This window comes from Rhinatrema bivittatum, chromosome 1 (assembly GCF_901001135.1).
Source record: "Rhinatrema bivittatum chromosome 1, aRhiBiv1.1, whole genome shotgun sequence".
NCBI classification, from domain to species: domain Eukaryota; kingdom Metazoa; phylum Chordata; class Amphibia; order Gymnophiona; family Rhinatrematidae; genus Rhinatrema; species Rhinatrema bivittatum.
The window spans coordinates 304,843,712-304,865,973 of NC_042615.1; the positions used below are offsets into that span (position 1 = coordinate 304,843,712).

The 22,262-nt window shown below is 46.3% G+C and overlaps 1 protein-coding gene across 1 annotated transcript in view; it reads left to right on the top strand.

Moving 5' to 3' along the window:
- Positions 1 to 22,262, top strand: part of CENPE (centromere protein E) — a 691,519-nt gene that overhangs the window by 447,612 nt on the left and 221,645 nt on the right. Inside the window, 2 exon segments of the mRNA XM_029608709.1 lie at positions 15,749 to 15,889; positions 16,156 to 16,470. Of these exon segments, the coding sequence (XP_029464569.1) occupies positions 15,749 to 15,889; positions 16,156 to 16,470 (456 nt within the window).

Sequence of the window (22,262 nt, forward strand, 5' to 3'; positions counted from 1 at the left end):
TTCAGAAAACTATGCAACCAGGAAACCCTCATCACTCATCTATTGGAAGAACTAAAACACATTAACATATCGGACGCTGACTCAGCCCTCGCATCCTGGTCCTCTATAACCAAAAAAGTTGCAGATCTGACATGCCCTCTTATCTCCAAAACCGTCAACTCTAATAAAGAAAAGAAAAAGCCATGGTATACCCCCGAACTTAGACATTTAAAGCGGGAACTTAGAAACAAAGAACTCATCTGGAGAAAAAACCCTACTTCAGAAAACAACTCGGCCTTCAAAACCAGCATGCACCAATATCGGATCTCCATCCTACAGAAAAAAAAAGATTTCTACTCTCGAAAAATCCACCACTTAATCTATGATCCAAAAGCCCTTTTCTCCCTGGTCTTATCCCTCACTAAACCACCCACACTCATCATTCCAGACGAAAAATATGCTAACAAAGCCAAAGAACTTGCAATCTTCTTCAAGGAGAAAATATCCAACCTACTTAAACCACTCCGGGATCATAAAAATACTTCCCCCCAACTACCTCTCTCAACTTCAACTCCACTTCAGACTTCAAGCCTGGAAGCCTTCGAGCCAGCATCCTCTCTAGAGATTGAAAATATTCTAAAAAAAACTTAAACCTGCATCCCACCCGCTTGATTCGATTCCTGCTAATCTGCTCATAACTACTGCCAAAGCTATTGTAAAGCCTATTGCTCAAATCATTAATGCCTCCCTTACACAGGGCTTAGTGCCAACCCCACTCAAACTCGCTATCCTAAAACCCCTTCTAAAAAGGCCAAATCTCTCTCCGGAAAATCCAGCCAACTTTCGGCCAATAGCCAATCTCTCTTTTATAGCTAAAATCCTTGAAAGATTAGTCAACCATCAACTCTGCGAATTCTTGGACAACAACAACATTCTCACCAAAACACAATTTGGCTTCCGCAAATCCCGAAGCACTGAATCCCTTCTCATTTCTCTAACCGACAACATTTATTTATTTATTTATTTATTTATTTATTTAACATTTTTCTATACCGACCTTCAAGGTTGAATACCATATCAGGTCGGTTTACATCGAACAGGGGTAGATCAGTATAACGTAACATAACATAAGGAGCAAATTTTGTGGTAAGAGACAAGAGCAGAGAAGCAAAAAGTTACATAATAACAAGGACCTTGAACTTGGAAGCTGGTTCAGCTGGAAAAAGAGAAGCCTTAAGAAGGTATTAAATTAAGTACATTGTGATATTCATTGTGATATTCTTTTCAACCTAGAGAAAAAACAAGCGTGCCTTCTGATCCTCCTTGATCTATCAGTGGCATTTGACACTGTAAACCACAAGATCCTCTTAGACCGACTAGCAGAGATTGGTATCAAAAACACCGCACTCAACTGGTTTAAATCCTTCCTACAAGACAGGTTCTATAAAGTTAAGATCAACAACTATGAATCTCAACCGATCAGTTCTAACCTTGGCGTCCCTCAAGGATCCTCATTATCTCCGACCTTATTCAACATTTACTTGCTCCCTCTCTGTAACCTACTTTCTAAGCTAAATCTAACCCACTACCTTTATGCTGACGATGTCCAAATTCTTATTCCTATCACCAAATCCTTGCAAGAAACTCTTCACTTTTGGAATTCATGCTTCCTCTCCATATCAAATCTCCTTGCTGATCTCTGCCTAATTCTCAATACCAACAAAACTGAATACCTCCTAATCACCCAAGAAGGCAACTACCAACTCTCCAACACTCTTCCTTTGGCACCACCCCCTCTATCTCCCCGGGTCAGAAACCTAGGAGTCACTATGGATAACCAACTGAATTTCAAAAGCATTATCAGTAACACCGTGAAAGAATGCTTCTTCAAACTCCAGGTCCTAAAAAGACTCAGACCCTTACTGCACCCCCAGGATTTCAGATCAGTTTTGCAAGCAATCATATTTTCTAAAATTGATTACTGCAACTCTCTGTTACTTGGGCTCCCAGCTATCTCCCTAAAACCTCTACAAATGCTCCAAAATGCCATTGCCAGGATTTTAACTAAAGCAAAAAAAAGGGACCACATAACTCCAATCTTAAAAAATCTCCATTGGCTCCCTATAAAATACAGAATCCTCTACAAAACCCTCTCATCCATTTATAAATCTATTTACAAAGCCTCATACCTCGACCTCCGGATCCCATTCCAGCTACATTCATCCTCCCGTCCGTTGAGATCAGCGCAAAAAGGCTCTCTAAAAACCCCTCCACTCAAAATTTCGTCAAACAAAAGAGCCCTCTCCACTGCAGGTCCGATCCACTGGAACTCTCTACCATCAGATCTTAGGCTTGAACAATGCCCCCTCACATTCAAAAAAAAGACTTAAAACTTGGCTTTTCACTCAAGCCTACGACTGAGTTGGTCTTCACAACTCCCTCCCTCCTGGACAATTTCATATCATACCACTTTGTTCAATAATTCTAGAATTAATTTTCAAATCCCTCTTGTCAATTTTTCAAATACTATATACATGATTGATTCATTCTAATCGCCTGTCTATAAGATTGCTGTTATTTAATTTGTTGTTTTATAATGTTGTTTATTTCAATTTTCTCCAAGTTCATTTTCCTGTTCTATGTAAGACACACATGTTAAGTCATTCCAATGTTATATGTAAACCGAAGTGATTAGTAACATTGTTACTAGAACATCGGTATATAAAAAAAAGTTAAATAAATAAATAAATAATTTTCACTAAACACAGGTAAGAGAAAGCATTACCAGAAAGAATCTGTCTTTAAAGCAAAAATAAATTTAGTGGGTAGCTACACAGTTTTGATATAACTTACATACTGTAATCCACTTTTTAAATGTAATAATGTAAAACTATTTTGTGGTGCCCTTTAACTTTGTGATTTGACATGCTTTCAGTTGGAAAGTTTAACCATAGTAAAATTAAATAATGGCAAAGACCCAAATGGCCCATCCTGTCTGCCAGTAAGGTGTTGAGGGTAGTAACTGTTGTACCATGTAGGTTACCCTTGGCAGAAATGTTACACCTAAAGCTAATCTAGGTTACACCACTGCCATCCTTTAGCTACTAGGGATCCTCTGTTTTTGCCATGTCCCTTTTTCACCACCTCTTTAAGGGGGGGAGGAGGGAGGCAGAGTAGGGCATTCCATGTATCTACTACCCTTTCAGTGAAAAAATATTTCCTGATGATGATCCTGAGTCCTAACCCCCTTGAACCTCTAGTTTTACAGCCCACTTTCCATGGGAAAAAGTTTGCTTCTTATGTATCATTTATACCTTTCAGGTATTTAAAACTCTGTATCATATCTCCCCTGTCTTTCTCCTCTAGGGTATACATTTTCCTAGCGTGTAGCAGATGGACTCAGAACCAATGGGTTTAGTGTACTCGTGCTAGCAGTTGGAGACGGATCAGATTTCAATCTGACGTCAGCCCCTAGTACATATACCCCTGCAGGAAGTGCAGATCCCCAGTATTTTCCGTCTCCATAGCAGTTAGGAGCTATCTGCACGCTCTCCAAGCGTTGGAACCAAATTTAAAGAAGAAAATTCTATTGAAGACGAGCCCCGCTCTCCTGCGGTGATACCCTCGGGTCCCTCCCCCAGTCGAGATTCCCAAGGTGATTTCCATGATCCCTTGGAGGTGAGCCTCGGTCCGGCGGCTGAATCGCGGCGAGGACTTACAGCCCCCGAGCGAGAGGAGTTCGGGCACGGCTGAGAGGCAGCGGGTGCACCCTCAAAAGCGGCGATGAAGGTAGTTGCCCTCTCCCCCCGCAGCCGGAGACCGCCCGGGTCGCGACCGGGAAGCGCCGAAGATAAGGTAAGGTAGAAATCTGTACTTGTGCCGGTCTCCGAGGATTGAGGACGAGCGCAGGCCATCGGCTGAAGCCAGCACCACCGGGTTGATTCGCCCTAGCAGGGCCAGACCCTGGCATTTCCAAGGGTCTTCCCACGTGGAGACCCTCCGAGGTAGTCGGCATCTTGCCCGCATGGTCACCGTCGCCATCTTGGCCTTATTCTCGCCATTCACATCGCCGCCCGGCCGAGCGCACAAAATTTACCTGTGCACACAAGCCTACTTCTGCGCGTAAGTTATATGCACAAGAACCCTTGGACGCATAAGCGGCGTGCGCAAGTCCCGGTCGCACGGACTACGCGCACTCGACTACCCGCGCGCACATCCCGGATTAAGCGCTCAGATTCGCGCACAAACCCCGGCTAAGCGCACAGATACGCACGCACGCAGCCAGGCGCTCCGGAGCGAAACATGTATGCGCAGGCAACCTCGACACCTCCAATAACGGAAGTAAAATCCCTAGGCCTCTGCTCAGCATGCCACCTCAGGGCCGTCCAGAGCCAGGAAGCCGATGCCTTATGCGCCCAATGCGAGGAGGCCCTGGGAGATCCACCACAGGCTCAGTCTCGCCCATGGCCAGGGACTAGCTCTTCAGGGGGCTCCCTGGAGCTAGCAACCCCCAGCGGGACTCCCTCTCAGCTAGAGGCTCCCAGGGAAGCAGCGCCTCTCAATGTGGACCCCTCGTCTATTTCTTGGGTGGAACTCTTCAAGGGGATTCACGCCTTTGTCCGAATGCAAACTGATTCCCGGGCGGACCAACCACATGCGTCGAAGGAGGACCCCTATGCTCCAGGCCCCTCAAGACCTAGGCATAGGCCTTTACCGCCAAGTAGGCCCACCTTCGGGGTACGGACATCTCAGAAGAAGAAGTTGAACCCCTAGAAGAAGGAGAACTCCCCCCGGGGACGGAACCCCACCGAACCATGAGACGGTTCTTCACAAGGGAGGAGCTCCCGGATCTGGTCTCCCAATGCCTGGCGGAACTGGCGATTCCGGATTCAGAAACCCAGGGGGATCCCGAGGAGAACCCATTTCTGGAAGGCCTTCGACAGACCTCCCGTCATTTCCCGCTCTTGCGAGCCGCTCAACAGCTAATTGACCTGGAATGGAACACCCCAGAGTCTGCCTTTAAAGGGTGGCGGGCCTTGGCCAGCTTGTACCCCCTGGACCCAGCAACCAAAGACATGCTTGCTTGCCCTAGCGTGGATGCCATGATCTGTGCAGTCTCCAAGCGCACCACCATTCTGGTAGAGGGAGGAGCCAGCACTCAAGGACACGCATGACCGGCGGCTAGAAGCCATGCTTAAACAGTCATTTGACGTGGCTGCTATCTCTCTTCAAATTGCGGCCTGCTGCACCATGGTGACACATGCCTGCTTATCCCAGGCCAGGAACAGCACCCCGGGAGATATCCTGGACCCAGCACTATCCTTTCTATCGGACACATCCTCAGACCTCGTACGCACAGCGGCCAGAGGAGTATCATCGGCAGTGGTGGCCAGGAGACAGCTCTGGCTCAGAAGCTGGTCGGCCGACCCATCCTCCAAAACACGCCTCACAAGGATGCCCTTCAAAGGAAAACTTCTGTTCGGCAACGATTTAGAAAAGATGGCGGGCTAATGGGGCGAATCCCCAGTACCGCGCCTTCCGGAAGACAAGTCAAGGAGAGCCCAGCGACAGCCTTCCAGGACCTCCAGGGGCAGAAGCTCGCAGCGCTTCAACCCATACAGGAGCAGCTACCAGGCACCCCGCCCTCCAGGCAGGAACCAGTCCTTTCGGAACAAGCACAACAAGAGGGGAAACAACTCGGGCTCAGGGCCCGGCCGCACTCCGCAATGAGAATCAGCCGACCCATCCAAGGGAAGCCATAGTGGGCAGACTGGCCCTATTCTACCAAAGATGGGTCGAGATAACTTCGGGCAAGTGGGTCCTAGCCATCATCCGGGAAGGGTACTACCTGGACTTCATACGCACCCCCCCGGACAAGTTTGTGGAGTCCCCCTGCCACGACCCCACCAAAAAGGCGGCAGTGGAAGTTACTCTGGCCAGGCTACTGAACCTTGAGGCCATAACTCCGGTACCTCCTCAGGAGATAAACTCTGGTCATTATTCCATATATTTTCTCATTCCCAAGAAAGAGGGAACGTTCCGACCAATCCTGGACCTCAAATCCGTAAACAGATACCTGAAGGTCCCCCGCTTCCGCATGGAAAACCCTGAGATCCGTAATAAAGGCAATACAGCCGGGAGAGTTCCTCACCTCCCTGGACCTGTCAGAGGCGTACCTGCACATCCCAGTTCATCAGGAACACCAGCGTTACCTACGCTTCAAGATCCTGGGCCATCACTACCAGTTCCGGGCCATACCCTTCGGGCTAGCCACAGCACCACGGACGTTCACCAAGGTGATAGTGGTAGTGGCGGCAATACTGCGGAAGGAAGGAGTCCTCGTACATCCTTACTTGGGCGACTGGCTAATCAGGGCAAAGTCACCAGAGGAAAGCATCCAATCAACCAACAGAGTCAAGTCTCTATTGGAGAGCCTCGGATGGGTGGTCAACACGAACAAGAGTTCCCTGCAGCCCTCGCAATCGTTGGAATACCTGGGTGTCCACTTCGACACCAAGGAAGACAAAGTCAGCCTGACTCCCACAAGGAGATCAAAACTGTGGAACCGGTTGCAATCCTTGATGAGCGACCCTCGCCCCACGGCATGGGATTACCTGCAGGCCCTAGGGCTGATGGCATCCACACTGGAAGTGGTCCCCTGGGCGAGGGCCCACATGAGGCCTCTACAACACTCACTGCTGTCCCCTTGGAACCCACGGTCGCACAACTACACCGTACGCTTAGCCCTCCCGGGCACAGTTCGGACCAAACTACACTGGTGGCTGCAGCCCAGCCACATGAACAGAGGCTCAAGACTATCATCCTCAACCTGGACTCAGCTGCCAGCCTACGGGGATGGGGAGCACACTGCAAGGAATTAACCGCCCAAGGGCAGTGGAACACAGAAGAGGCAGGATGGAACATCAAATGACCTAGAAGCGCAGGCAGTCAGACTCGCCTGCCTGCGGTTCGCCCAAAGACTCCGAGGCAAAGCGGTCAGGGTGATGGCCGACAACGCCACAACGGTTGCCTACATAAACAGACAAGGGGGAACCAGAAGCCAACAGGTGTCACTGGAGATAAACCCACTGATGGCATGGGCGGAAGCAAATCTACAGGAGATCTCCGCCGCCCACATCGCCGGGAAGGACAACATCACGGCGGACTTCCTCAGCAGAGAAAGTCTAGACCCAGGAGAATGGAAGCTGTCTCCCGCAGCCTTCCGGATGATAGTAAACCGGTGGGGAACACCGGAAATGGACCTTCTGGCGAACAGAACCAACGCCCAAGTAGCCAGATATTTCAGCCGCAAGCGGGATCTACAATCCCAAGGGATCGATGCCCTGGTGCAAGCCTGGCCACGGGGGACCCTATATACGCCTTCCCACCGTGGCCCCTCTTGGGCGAGCAATCATTCACAAGATACAACTACACAAGGGACTAGTTCTTCTGGTGGCCCCAGATTGGCCAAGAAGACCGTGGTACGCAGACATGAGAAGACTGCTGGCAGGGAACCCTCTACCCCTGCCCCCTCTCAGGGACCTGCTACAACAGGGTCCGATCTTCCACGAGGACCCAGCTCAATTCTCTCTTACAGTCTGGCCATTGAGAGGGCTCGCCTGAAGAAGAGCAGATACTCGGGGGCAGTAATAGACACCCTCCTCCGAGCACGCAAGTTCTCCACATCGTTAACATACATAAGGATCTGGAGAATATTTGAAGCCTGGTGCGAAGATCACGACATCAAGTCATGTTCACTTAAAGTTCCCGTGATGCTGGAGTTCCTACAGAGCGGACTCCAGAAAGGACTGTCCCTCAACTCCATCAAGGTACAGGTGGCAGCACTGGCATGCTTCGGCACCAGGGGCGAGAGCGATAGCCTAGCCTCTCACCCGGATGTGTCACGTTTCCTGAAAGGAGTCAAACACATTCGTCCACCTCTGAAGTGGCCGGTACCTCTGTGGAATCTCAACCTCGTCTTGGACTTCCTATCGGGAACCACCTTCAGACCTCTTCGAGGGCTATCACTCCATCAGCTGACCCTGAAGATTGTCTTCCTACTGGCAGTTTGTTCAGCGCGACGCATATCTGAACTACAAGCGCTGTCCTGCAGTGAACCCTTTCTTAGGTTCACTCCGGGATCCATCCAGCTGCGCATGGTACCGTCATTCCTTCCCAAAGTGGTCTCCCACTTCCATCTGAATCAGACCATCTCGCTCCCGTCGGCAGGAGCCCTGAAGAATTCGGAAGAATCCCGTAGTCTGCGTCACCTCAACGTTGGCAGAATCCTTTCCAGATACCTGGAAATGTCAGAACCTGTACGGAAGACGGACCACCTTTTCGTCCTTCACAGCGGGAAAAGACTAGGGGAAGCAGCCTCGCGGGCAACCATAGCCCGATGGATCAAGGAAGTCATCAAGGCGGTCTACGTAGAAGCAGGGAAACCTCCGCCTCTACAGATCAAGGCCCATTCGACCAGAGCCCAGGCAGCATCCTGGGCAGAAACAAGAATGATGTCACCCGCCGAGATTTGCAGGGCGGCGACATGGTCCTTCATCCATACCTTCTCCAGATTCTACTGTCTGGATGTTCAGGCCCGGGAGGACACGACATTTGCAAGGGCAATACTGAGTGGGTCACAGGCAGCCTCCCACGCAGTTCGGAAGTAGCTTTTATACATCCCATTGGTTCTGTGTCCATCTGCTACATGCTAGGAAATGGAGAAATTACTTGCCTGATAATTTCGTTTTCCTTAGTGTAGACAGATGGACTCAGCAGCCCGCCCTTGGCTGCCGTCACACATGGAATTGCAAATGATTCAAGGATAAGCTTCCTTTTCGTTTACCTAGGTCTCCACCCTGGCTGGGTGTCGACGCTTTCCGGTTGAGCTCCCTGGCAGTCTCCAGCTATACTCAATCGACCGGTTCAAATTAATCCAGTTAATCAAGTTATAACGTTTATATAGTTACGAAGTTATACAAGTTAATCAAATTAACCAATCGGTCAGTCAAACATATATCCACAATGCTTTGCAAGGAAGAATACTGAAGATCTGCACTTCCTGCAGGGGTATATGTACTAGGGGCTGACGTCAGATTGAAATCTGATCCGTCTCCAACTGCTAGCACGAGTACACTATACCCATTGGTTCTGAGTCCATCTGTCTACACTAAGGAAAACGAAATTATCAGGTAAGTAATTTCTCCAATTTAGATCCTCCAGTCTCCTAAGTCCTTCGAAGCAGACTCCACACATATTTGGTTGCTTTTCTCTGAACTTGTTCCAGCCTTTATCCTTTTTGAGATATGGTCTTCAGAACTGAGCATAGTACTCAAACTGAGGTCTCATCAAATACCTGTACAGGGGATTATTGCACACCTGCTCCCAGCCGCAACCGTCCCTCTGTCGGGGCTCGAGCTGTCGGCATGGCCCATTCGGGGCAGGAACCCGCTCACCCCCTCAACGGAGTGAGCCGAACAGAGAAAAGAGCGGCAAGAGGAAAGATAGGGAAGTAAAAGGAGAAATCCCGGTGAACCTAAGAAACCTCGCAAGACCACCTCCACCACGTCTCCTAACATTAGAACCACATAACAGCTACAAAACCTATACCGACATCACCCAGCTCTACCTCAGCATCCAATCAGCCCTCAGCCTCCAGAATCCTACCAGCACCACCCTCCAGCATCCATCCAGCACTCGGCATCCAGCACTCAACCTCCATCCAGCACTCAGCCTCCAGCATCCTATCAGCACTATTCTCCAACATCCATCCAGCCTCCATCCAGCACTCCCTCAGCATCCATCCAGCCTCCAGCATCCTATCAGCACTATTCTCCAACATCCATCCAGCACTCCCTCAGCATCCATCCAGCCTCCATCCAGCACTCCCTCAGCATCCATCCAGCCTCCATCAAGCACTCCCTCAGCATCCAACCAGCACCATCATCCAGGATCCGACTAACATCATCACCCAGCATTCATACAGCATCAAACCAGTTCACATCCTCCCCCAACATTCAACCGCACTAGCATTGTCTTCCACAACATATAATCAGCATCCATTCCAACATTCTCCAGCTTTTTTGTCTTCCAACATTCACCAGCATTGATCTCATCCAACATTCAACCTCACCAACATTGATCTTCTGCCAATTCTCCTATTAAAGGATTCCCTTCTCTGCACTCACCTACCTACCTACCTTCAACTCACAGCCTCCCTATAACATCCATCATTTCACATCTTCCCCCTCCTCTAACAATAGGAACAATATGACAGCAGGACTCCCAATCCCCATCCTACACCACAGTCTCATCACTACTGGAAAAGCACTCACGGAACCAAGATCACGCTCCGGCAGGACGCTCATCCCAATTATGATCTCCCCTATCACACAATTTCTAGGCCTTGAGAGATTTCTAGGCCTTGAGAGATTTAATGCTCAATCTCTTTAATGCTCAATCTCAATTTCAGCGGCGTTTGACACAGTAAATCATTCCACTCTCATAAGCCGCCTTTCAGATATTGGCATCTCGGGTACAGTCGATGTGGGGGAGGAGTTTGGCTTTCTGGCTGTTGGCAAGCCACGTCACAGAGCCAACTTCTGTCCCACGTCTAACTGTTTTCCCTGGGCCTACGTTTAGTGTAAAGAAAATGTCATGCTCCGACCGCAGCGGGCTTAGCAAATGAAACAGCCTTCCTCTAACAGGAAGTCAGCAGGAAACATATCTAGTGCAAGCTTCTACAGCACCAGCATAGCTCATGACCAGCTAATGACCTCCCCCCTCCCTGCCTGCAGGCTGACCGCTTGCACCTACTGCCCACTTGCGCCTACTTAGTAAAAGGTCAGCATAAACACTTGTGGTGGAAAACATTGTAGCAGGAAAATATGTGACGTATGTATCATATGAAATGCTATGTAATCATTTACAATAAAAGAGCAGGCTTCCCAGAAGCCGAGGGACGCTTCACCATGAATCCTGCCTGATGTGTCTTTATCATTGCTACAAGTCCTTAACTGGTTCAGGTCTTTCTTAAGCAACAGAAATTACCAGGTCAAAATAAACAACAAAGAATCTCAACCCTTCAGCTCTTCATATGGCGTACCCCAAGGATCATCCCTCTCCCCCACTCTCTTTAATATATATCTGTTACCTCTCTGCCAGCTACTCGCTAATCTGAAACTAACACACTTCATTTATGCCGATGACGTTCAGATTTTGATACCCATAACTGAATCCATCCCCAATACCCTCAAATTCTGGAACAGCTGCCTACACTCCATTAACCAGCTCTTCTCCAGTCTCAACTTAGTCTTAAACACCAATAAAACTGAACTCCTCCTCATCTCCCCCCAATGATCATAACCCCCTCCTCAACAACCTCACCACAGCCTCAACCTCAGCATTCACAACCCACGTGAGAGATCTTGGCACTATACTAGACCACGACTGAACTTCAAGAAATTCATTAACACCACAAGGGAATGCTATAAATTACAAGTCTTGAAAAGGATAAAACCTCTACTGCACTTTCACGATTTCTGCACAGTTCTACAAGCCACCCTATTCTCAAAAATAGACTACTGCAACTCACTTCTCCTTGGCCTCCCTTCAACTTCAACCAAACCCCTGCAGATGCTTCAGAATGCTGCTGCTAGGATACTAACCAATTCCAGTCGAAGAGAACATATCACGCCTATTCTCAAGAATTTACATTGGCTTCCCATCAATTACAGAATCCTTTATAAGTCCCTAACCATCATCCACAAGACCATCCACAATCAGTCTTCACTCCAGCTAAAAATCCCACTCCTCCTTCACTCCTCCATGAGACCCACCAGAGAAGCCTATAAAGGTACCCTTCAAGTCCCCCCCACCAAGTCCACGTCGCACCCCTCCATCATGAAACGCGCCTTCTCCACCGCCGGTCCTTCTCTTTGGAACACGCTTCCCACAGAACTACGTCAGGAACCAATGCCTGCTTACATTCAGGAAGTACTTAAAAACTTGGCTCTTCAAACAAGCCTTTCCTTAAGCCAAGGCAACTTTAAAACAGACTCTCGATTCTGCCATCGGTTCAGTTACATACTTTCACCAAATTATTTATCTACATGTCGCTATTACAATCTATATTCACTGTAACTTAAGCTCTGATCAGGCTGTTTATAACTTTGTTATGTTAAACTTTGTTATGTTATTCCTTTTCTTTTGCTCTCAGCTCTCCCCTCTATAAATCCCTGTTCATTGTAACTTTATCTTTACAGTTAATTGGTTACCCCCTCTTTCACTGTAAACCGGTACGATAAGATGCTAGTCTTGAGTATCGGTATATCAAAAGAATTTAAATAAATAAATAAATCTCTCACCAGGAAAACACATATCCTCAACTATTTTCTCCTAGACACAAAACCAGACATCTGCGCCATAACAGAAACATGGCTTAAACCAACAGACATAGCCCTAATCAACCAACTCCCCACACATCTCTACGATATCTTATCACTCCCCAGACAAAAGAAAAGAGGTGGAGGCCTATAGCGGCCAAGAAAGAACTGAAACTATCTCAAACCTCAGTCAAATCAGCCTCTAAACTGGAACTAGGCCTTTTCAAAACTGACCAACTACAAATACTCCTTATATACGCACCGCCAGGACTTCTCGAAATGGACGCTTCACCCGCTGTGGAAAGCATCGCAAAATATATAAACCTGGACTCCCCAGCCCTAATTCTAGGGGGATTTCAACCTTCATGTTGATAGCACCCCCCTAACTACCAATTGTGAGGCATTTCTCTCTGCCCTATCGGCCATGGGCTTCATTCAAATTATCAATAAACCCACTCACAAAGCTGGCCACACCCTGGACCTCATTTTCATAAACTCCAGTCTCAAACACTCCTCCCCTTTCAAATGCACTCCGGTCCCCTGGTCGGATCACGCCTTAATCACGACCAACTTCACAATGAATGAAAGCCTCACCAAGCACCCTCTGCAAACCACTTTTCATTACAGAAGATCATGCGCCTCTGATACCATCAGTAATCTTCTGGCGGAAAAACTACCTCAACTAGACCTCTCGACCCCCAACTCAGCCCTATCTTCATGGCAAAATATCACTGAGACAATAGCTAATAAAGTATGTCCACTAATAACAAAGAACATCAACTACACCTCACACAGAAAACAACCATGGTTCTCCAATGAGCTCCATAAACTCAAACAAAATCTGACAGAAAATAAATGGCACAAGACCCCATGCCACAACACACAATCTGCCTATAAATCTGCCCCCCACCTTTACAGAAACACTACCCTACAGACAAAAAGATTTCTACGCTCAAAGAATTCACAACCTTATATTTGACGCCAAAGCTTAATTCACCTACGTATCGGAACTCACGCAAACCAGCACCCCACCCATTCCTAATGACCAGGCACAATCAAAAGCTAACTAACTTGCCACCTTCTTTCAAAGCAAAATCACCAACCTCTTGACGCGCCTGTCCTCAAGCCCTACCGCTCCACCCAGCTCATATCAAGTCCAAAACAAGGGGTTAGCACTCAACTCCTTTGAACCCACCTCTGCCTTGGAGATCGAATCTATAATAAAGAAATTGAAACCATCTTCCCACCCATACGACCAAATACCAACAAAATTACTACTAATGATACCAGACACTATCTCCAAACCTTTAGCTAATATCATAAACTGCTCATTATCTCAAGGAATCTTCCCGGACGACCTAAAACTCGCTTCTCTCAAACCACTCCTCAAGAAATCCAACCTAGACACTAGAGAACCTAACAACGTCCGCCCTATTTCCAATCTGCCATTCATAGCCAAGATCATGGAAAAGATAGTTAACAAACAACTCTCAGACTATCTCGAAGACCACAAAATACTACACCAATCCCAATACGGGTTTTGCAAAGCTCTAATACGGGTTTTGCAAAGCTCTAAGCACCTCCTCCTTGCTCTTTCAGACCACCTTATCATGGGTATGGACAAGGGACAATCCTTCCTATTGATACTCCTCGACCTCTCAGCAGCTTTCGATACCATTAACCATTCCATCCTCATCGACCGACTAGCTGATATTGGGATAACAGGAACAGCCTTTAAATGGTTTGAATCTTTCCTCACAAACAGAGGCTTCAAGGTACGAATCAATAATAAAGAATCCCCCCTGCATCAATTCATCACGAGGAGTCCCCCAAGGCTGCTCCTTATCACCTACTCTCTTCAATATATACCTCCTTCCATTATGCCAACTACTACGACGTCCAAATCCTGATCCCTATATCTGAGTCTATTACAAAAACTCTCAAGTTCTGGGACAGCTGCCTCCAAGAAATCAACTCTCTCCTCACTAATCTAAACTTAATACTCAACCCAGACAAAACCGAACTCCTCCTCATCTCTCCCGATGACAGCGATACTTCACCAATACCAACACCCAATCCCCTGGTCTCCCACGCAAGAGACAAGGGAGTATTAATAGATAACCGTCTAAATCTAAAAAAAATCATCAATCAAACTACCAAAGACTGCTTCTACAAACTGCAGGTACTAAAAAGAATCAAACTATTGCTGCACTTCAATGATTTCAGATCAGTGCTCCAGGCAGTTTTATTCTCCAAAATCGACTACTGCAACTCTATCTTGCTAGGTCTCCCAGCCTCATCTACCAAACCGTTACAGATGCTTCAAAATGCGGCAGCCAGAATCCTAACAAACACCTGCAGAAGAGACCACATCACACCCATCCTAAGAAATTTGCACTGGCTACCAATCAGCTTCAGAATTTTACATAAGTCCCTCACCATCATCCATAAAACCATTCACAACCAAGCCCCTTTGGATCTTCAACTACCTATCAGACTCCACACTTCCTCCAGACCGATCAGAGAAGCCTACAGAGGATCCCTGCATGCCCCCCCAATAAAATCCACCCACCAGAGAACAGGCTTTTCCACAGCAGGACCAACCATCTGGAACTCCATCCCACCAGAGCTCAGACAAGAACCTTGCCTGCTAACTTTTAGAAAAAGGCTCAAGACGTGGTTGTTTAAACAGGCCTTTCCATAAACCACAGAGCCCCCTCGGCAACTACGATCGATTACTCAACAATTTGTAAATATTTGATACAGTTATCCAGTTCCTGTCTGCTTTATTTTTCTCTTCCCAGTTATGGCACCCCTGTTCATTGTAACTTATGTCTTCTCTATACCATGTTAATAGTTAGTTAGGTTTCAACCCTGTTATTTGTAAACAGACATGATATATCTATCATGAATGCTGGCATAAAAAAGCAATAAATAAATAAATAAATTGGTTGGAGTCAGTCTAAGAAGCGGTTACTAAAATGGTTAGTTGTCTTCGTTTTGAAGCATATGTGGATACACTTATACCCAGAGGAAAGGCAAGATAGGGGAGATATGATAGAGAAATTTAAATATCTCAAGGGATTCCATGCACAGGAGGCGAGCCTTTCAATGGAAAGAAGGCTTTAGAATGAGGGGTCATGGGATGAGGTTGATTCAGGAGTAGTGTTAGGAAATATATCTTTACGGAGAGGATAGTGGATGCATGGAATGGCCAGTGAAGGAGGCGAGACAAAAATAGTATCTGATTTCAAGAAAGCATGGAACGGGATCTCTCTGAGGGGGAGTGATGGTAATTGTAAAGTTAAATTATTTGGGTATTTGGGCTGACTAGATAGGCTATATGGTCTTTTTATATATATAGATGCATACATTTCTTCTTTCAGTCTATTGAAATTCAAGATGACCTCAGAGCAGCCCAAGAAAATCTTAAACAGGAGAAACAGCTGGTGAATGAACTGAGAATGCAGATTGCAGAAAATTCTGAGATGAGAGAAATTAACACAGCAACAACTTTGCAAGAAAAGGTATCTTCCAGTAGAACTACCCAATAGATTACAGATGTCACTGCAGCATAGAGTAAAATTGGCAAATATTGTTAGAGGTACTTTAATATCATTAAAGCATTTGTTCTGATTTTTGAAAAGCAAAATTCCATGTAGTTGTGGATAAACAAGGCTATCAAACTGAAGTGAACAGATGAAAATTATAATGGAATTGTAACAAGTTTCTTATTGAGCTATTGTGCTGTCAAAATTTAGTGTTCATACTGATGGCTTTTTTTTTTTGTTAGTTGTCTTTGCTTATGGAAGAGCTGCAGCAGAAAACAGAAAAGGAAATTCTGCTGCTTAAAGATAAAGAAATGTTTCATCAGGCTGAAGCAAAATTTATCTCCGAGCTGGGTCACCTTCAGGAAAGATTAACAACCAGTGAATCTGTACTAGAGAGAACAGAGGGTGAGAAGCTTGAGATTATACAGCAACTACACAAGTTACAAGAAGAAAATAGCAGTCTAACCCAGGAGAGAGATGAAATGCAGCAGACACGGGAGGCTCTTGAAACCACAAAGAAGCAACTTGAGGAGCAAATATTGGAACGCATACAGATAGTGAGTACTTGTAAACTTCTTCCAAGATCAGTAACAATGTTGATTTGTGGTTTTATGATTGTCTTGTTCAACATTTTGTGTAGCCTGATCTTTTTATTATTTAATGAAATGACACTATAGTTTCAAAATGTATAGCTACTTAAAAACTACAAAATTATGTAAAGCCAAACAAAAGTAAATTTAGATAAATGGAAAAATCTTTGATTATATCAATACATAACCAAAAGAAATAATGCAAAAATAAAACAAAATAATCCAAAGTATGCATATAAATACAGATAATTAGCCAAAAAATACACATACAACCATATAAAAAATCCCAGAACATCAAGAACTAAAATAGAAAATATACATTCACTGTGAGGGCTCAAGATTATATATATATATATATATATATATATATATATATTATATACCGTGTTTCCCCAAAAATAAGACATCCCCAAAAAATAAGACCTAGTAGAGATTTTGCCGAATTCTTAAATATAAGACCTCCCCCGAAAGTAAGGCATCCCTTGTAATAAGGGGCGGATTGACCTATCGGGGGATCGGGCTTCCCCTGGTGGGCCGGTCAATCCTGTGACGTCATTTTTTAAATTTTTTTTGTTTTTTTTTTTTTAAATAAAGTTTCCAAAGTATTAGGGGCAGACGCAAGCAGTGGTATCCCGAGGGGAGCCAATGCCCCCGGGCACAAGGAGGCTCATGCGGCCGCTGAGCCTCCTTGCCTGAAGAAAAAGATCGCGTTCAAATGCGTTGATGCTCTTTCTCCTTCCTGCCTATGCGGCCCCGGAAGTAAACGTTGCCGGAGCCGCGTGGGCAGGAAGAAGCAAGAGCATCAGCGTGTGCAGAAGAGGAGCCGCCGCGGACTGCTGCGAATCCCAAGTCGCAGCGGCCCAAGAAGAGGAAGAGGCCCGGTAGCGGGGAAGAGGCCCGAGAAGTTCAGGGCCGCTGCAGAGCCCATCCTGCGGCGACCCGCGAAGAGGAGGCCCAGAGGTGAGAGAGAGGCTGAGGGTCTGTAGAGGGTGCGTGCGTGTATGAGATGAGTTGAGAGATTGTGTGTGGGAGTGAGGATCTGAATGTTTGCAGAGGCAGCATGTGAGAGCCTCTGTGTGTGTGAGAGAGACAGCGTGTGACTGAGAGAGCCTATGCTTGAGCAAGACAGCATGTGGGAGTGAGAGAGAGCCTGTGTGGGCGTCAGACAGCATGTGCCAGTGAGAGACTGTATATGAATGATTGTATGAGAGACAGCATGTGACAGTGAGAGCCTGTGTGTATGTGAGAATGAGAACCTGACTGTGTTTGAGGGAAGAAGACGGAGAGAAAAGAAATGCGGAAGAAAAAAGGACAATATAAAAGGAATTGGCAAAAAAATAAGAAAGGGAAGGTGGAAAAAAAAAAAGCCTGTGACCAACCGATTAGAAAACTAACAGGTGTTTAAAATCATGAGAGGTCTAGAACGGGTAGATGTGAATCGGTTATTTACTCTTTCGGATAGTAGAAAGACTAGGAGGCACTCCATGAAGTTAGCATGGGGCACATTTAAAACTAATCGGAGAAAGTTCTTTTTCACTCAACGCACAATTAAACTCTGGAATTTGTTGCCAGAGAATGTGGTTCGTGCAGTTAGTATAGCTGTGTTTAAAAAAGGATTGGATAAGTTCTTGGAGGAGAAGTCCATTACCTGCTATTAAGTTCACTTAGAGAATAGCCACTGCCATTAGCAATGGTTACATGGAATAGACTTAGTTTTTGGGTACTTGCCAGGTTCTTATGGCCTGGATTGGCCACTGTTGGAAACAGGATGCTGGGCTTGATGGACCCTTGGTCTGACCCAGTATGGCATTTTCTTATGTTCTTATGTTCTAACATCAGCCAGCAAAGGTAAAAAAAAAAAAAAATTACTTTTTAGTGATTGGCACATGTAATCTTTGGGAATGTGCAAGAATAGCACTTTCTCTATGCGGATCTCACAATGTATGAGATCAGCATGGAGAAAGTGGAAGCCCACGGGGCCTGCACAGAGGAGGCAGCAGAATGGGCTTCAGTGTCAGTAGCAGCAATCGGCGCCTCCCCAATAGCCATGTGGCAGCAGTGACAGTGGCATCAAGATTACTGACATCTGGGGATGGTGGCAGTACCAGTCGGGGGACCCCTTCCAAGCAGTGTGCAGAGGTTCAAAAGCAGCAGAGTCAGCCCAAGCTGACTACCATGAATGCTGCACACTCCTACCTCTCTCTGACAGCACACTGGTGAGGCATGGCTGACGCAGGGGCAGCCAGCAGCCTCAACGGTATTAGACATCCCCTGAAAATAAGGCCTAGTGCATCTTTGGTAGCAAAAATTAATATAAGACAGTCTTATTTTCGGGGAAACAGGGTGTATATATATATGTGTGTGATAAGACTGGGGGAAGATTCAGACGCACCGCTTGAGCTTCTTACCACAAGCAATCCCCACAAGGTAGATGCATATTCACCATCTGCTGGTGAATATACATCTCTCTCTCTCTCTCTCTCTCTCTCTCTCTATCTATCTCTATCTATATATATATATATATATATATATATATATATATACACACACACACACACATACATACATAAGAGCATAAGTTGTTATACTGGGTCAGACCAAGGGTCCATCAAGCCCAACATTCTGTTTCCAAAAGTGGCTACTCCACGTTACAAGGGCCTACTGGCAAGTACCCAAACATTAAGTAGATCCTATGCTATTAATGCCAGTAATAGCAGTGGCTATTTCCTAAGTCAACCTGATTAATATTTTAAGAACTTCCCCTCTGGGAATTTATGCAAACAGTTTTTAAACCCAGCTACTTTACACTAAGTGACCTAACCACATCCTCCGGGAATTAATCCAAAGCTTAATTGTGCATTGAGTAAAAAAAAATGTTTTCTGATTTTGTTTTAAGTGTGCTACTTGCTAACCTCATGGAGTGCCCCCTAATCCTTCTATTATGTGAAAGAGTAAACAACTGATTCACATTTACCCATTCTAGTCTTCTCATCATTTTGTAGGTCTCTATCATATTCCCCCATAGCCTTCTTTTCAAGCCGAACAGTCCTAACTTCAGCTTTTCCTCATAGGGGACCTGTGTATCCCCTTTATCGTTTTCGTCGCCGTTCTCTGTACCTTCTCCAGTGCAACTATATCTTGTTTGAGATGCGGCAACCAAATCTACACACAGTATTCAAGGTACAATGTCACCATAGAGCAATGCAGAGGCATTATGACATTCTCTGTTTTATTCACCATTCCCTTCCTAATAATTCCTAACAATCCCCTCACAGCTTTAGCTTCCTCTACACTCAGGCAGATCAATCCACACCAATGAATTATGCGCTCATGCCAGCAGATGGAGGCGGAGTAAAGCTGATTCACTGACATCAGATGTTTAGCCATGCCCCAACCTCAGCCTGCCAGTGTTCTCCTCCAGCAGATGGTGAATATGCATCTACCTTGTGGGGATTGCTTGTGGTAAGAAGCTCAAGCGGTGCGTCTGAATCTTCCCCCAGTTTTATCTCTCTCTCACTCTCACACTCACTCACACTCACACGTATGTATATATGTGTGTGTATATACACACACACACACATGTATATATGTATAATAAGACTGGGGGAAGATTCAGACACACAGTTTGAACTCCTGAAGTGACACCTCTTTGATCCCTCCATCAGTTAAGCGCTTTTGTCTAGAAGCCTGACCAGGCATACACTTAAAAAAAATAAATAAATAAATAAAGCGGAAGATAGGACAAGGGAGTGCTTGGCGGTAAAGGCTTATGCAAGCTCCCATGTAGCCGGTGATCCGATCATGCTCTCAGCCAGGGAGGGCTGAGTTCAGGTTTAAAAAAAAAAGGGGGAAGTGGAGGTGGCTTGGGCTTGATGGGTTGAGCAGCATTCCCTGTACGTACCCGGATCAGTCAGCATTTGGCTAGGCCCCATTTCTCAGGCTCTGTTCAGCTAGCTGTGTGCTAGGCCACAGCGGTTTCTTTTCCTGCAGGCTTAAGAGCGTGCACACGTTCTCATGCGGCGGTGTCCTGACATGCGCATGTGTGGATACTTGTACATGTAAAACCATGGACTAGATTTGAGCACCTACACGGATACACACAGTCACTGTTGAGGTGCATGCAGCAAGCCACCTAAAACAGAGTACATGACAACTATGGTGCTGGTGACAAAGGTCTTAAGTGCCTTGCTATCTGTGAGGCTTACCATATAAGGTCAATCCAGCTAACACTCTCTACGCCAGCGTCAGCGCTATTTAATGCTCAGAGCGATTTGGCTGCTACAGATTTTGCCGTCGGGACAACTCCTCAGCCTGTGGTGGTCACAAATGGGAGTGGGGCAGGAAGAAACACAATGAACAGTTCCTCTCTCCCCCCCACCCCCTTGTTCCCAATAGCAGAGGCTTCCCCGAGAGAGGAGTCGGAGTTTGCGCCTATGGGCCCCTGGTATGGATCCATCCTCCTCCTTGGTGGAAGTTTTCCAGGGCCTGCAGGCTATTCTGCAGGGGTGTCCAGCAGAGGTGAAACAACCTAAGAAGGGATCTGTGGAGATGTTCAATGGGATGTGGAGAATGATATGTTGGATGACTCCGATGGGGACTTTCTTCCCTCTAGAAGGAGAAATTTCACCTGATTTGGAAACACATCGGATTCTACTCCATTTTTTTCACAAAGATGAGTTGCCAAGTCTTACTCAGACCCTGAAGAGGCTCGGTTTGGATGGGGGTGATGCTACAGGCTTACAAAAGAAATATCCCTTATTGGTCACTTTACGCAAAGCATCCTGTTTCTTTCCTCTCCTAGAACTAGTTCAAGAGTTAATTGACCTTCAGTGGAGTACCCTGGGGGCAAGTTTTAAAGGGGGGTGCGCTTTAGCGGGTTTTCAATTCGCAAAGGTGGATGCCTTAGTGTGCGCAGTTATCAAGTGAACCAGTATTCCGATGAAAGGAGGGGAAGCTTCTAAAAGAAGGAGGATTGAAGCTATCTTTAAAGAGACCTTTAAGTCCATGGCAATGAATCTGTAAATTCCTTCTTGTTGCTGCCTGGTGGCTCGGGCTGGTTTGTCTCTCTCTCAAGAGACGCAAGGAGAGAGGGGTCCAGTGCCGGATCGGTGATAGAACCAGAAGCCACATTTTTAACCAGTGCGAGCTGTGACTTGGTGCGGATGGCTGCTAGGCACCAATTGTGGCTGCGATTTGTTAGGCAAACACTATTTCCAAGCCCAGTCTCACATGGTTACTCTTTAAGGGTTCTCTTTTATTTGGAAGCAAGTTGGAGAAGATGGTGAATAGCTGGGGTGAATCCAAAGTTCCTTGATTGCTGGAGGACAAGAAGGCAGTAGCATGTCCTTTTGGGGTGAAAGGCCACTCCAGGGGTTCCCATCTGTTTCGTCCTTACAGAGGAGCAACTACTCAAAGGTCTCATCCCTTCAAAAGAGCTCAGTCCTTTCGGCTTAAGCCTCATAAGGATGCAGGCTCCGGGACCAGAGCATATCAGTCTTCACAATGAAGGTGTGGGGGCTCACCTACTGGATCAGGAGATAGGTTGGCATCTATCTCGCTTTTATCAAAGGTGGGCCCAGATTACGATGGACCAGTGGGTCCTGGCTGTGGTAAGAGAAAGCTGTGCTCTAGAATTTCTCTGAAGTCCTCTGGATACATTTATGGTCTCTCCATGCAACTTTCTACAGAAGAATGGCAGTTGAGATTACCTTACGGAGGCTGGATTTAAAGACCTTAATTCCTATTCCCAGATCACAAGA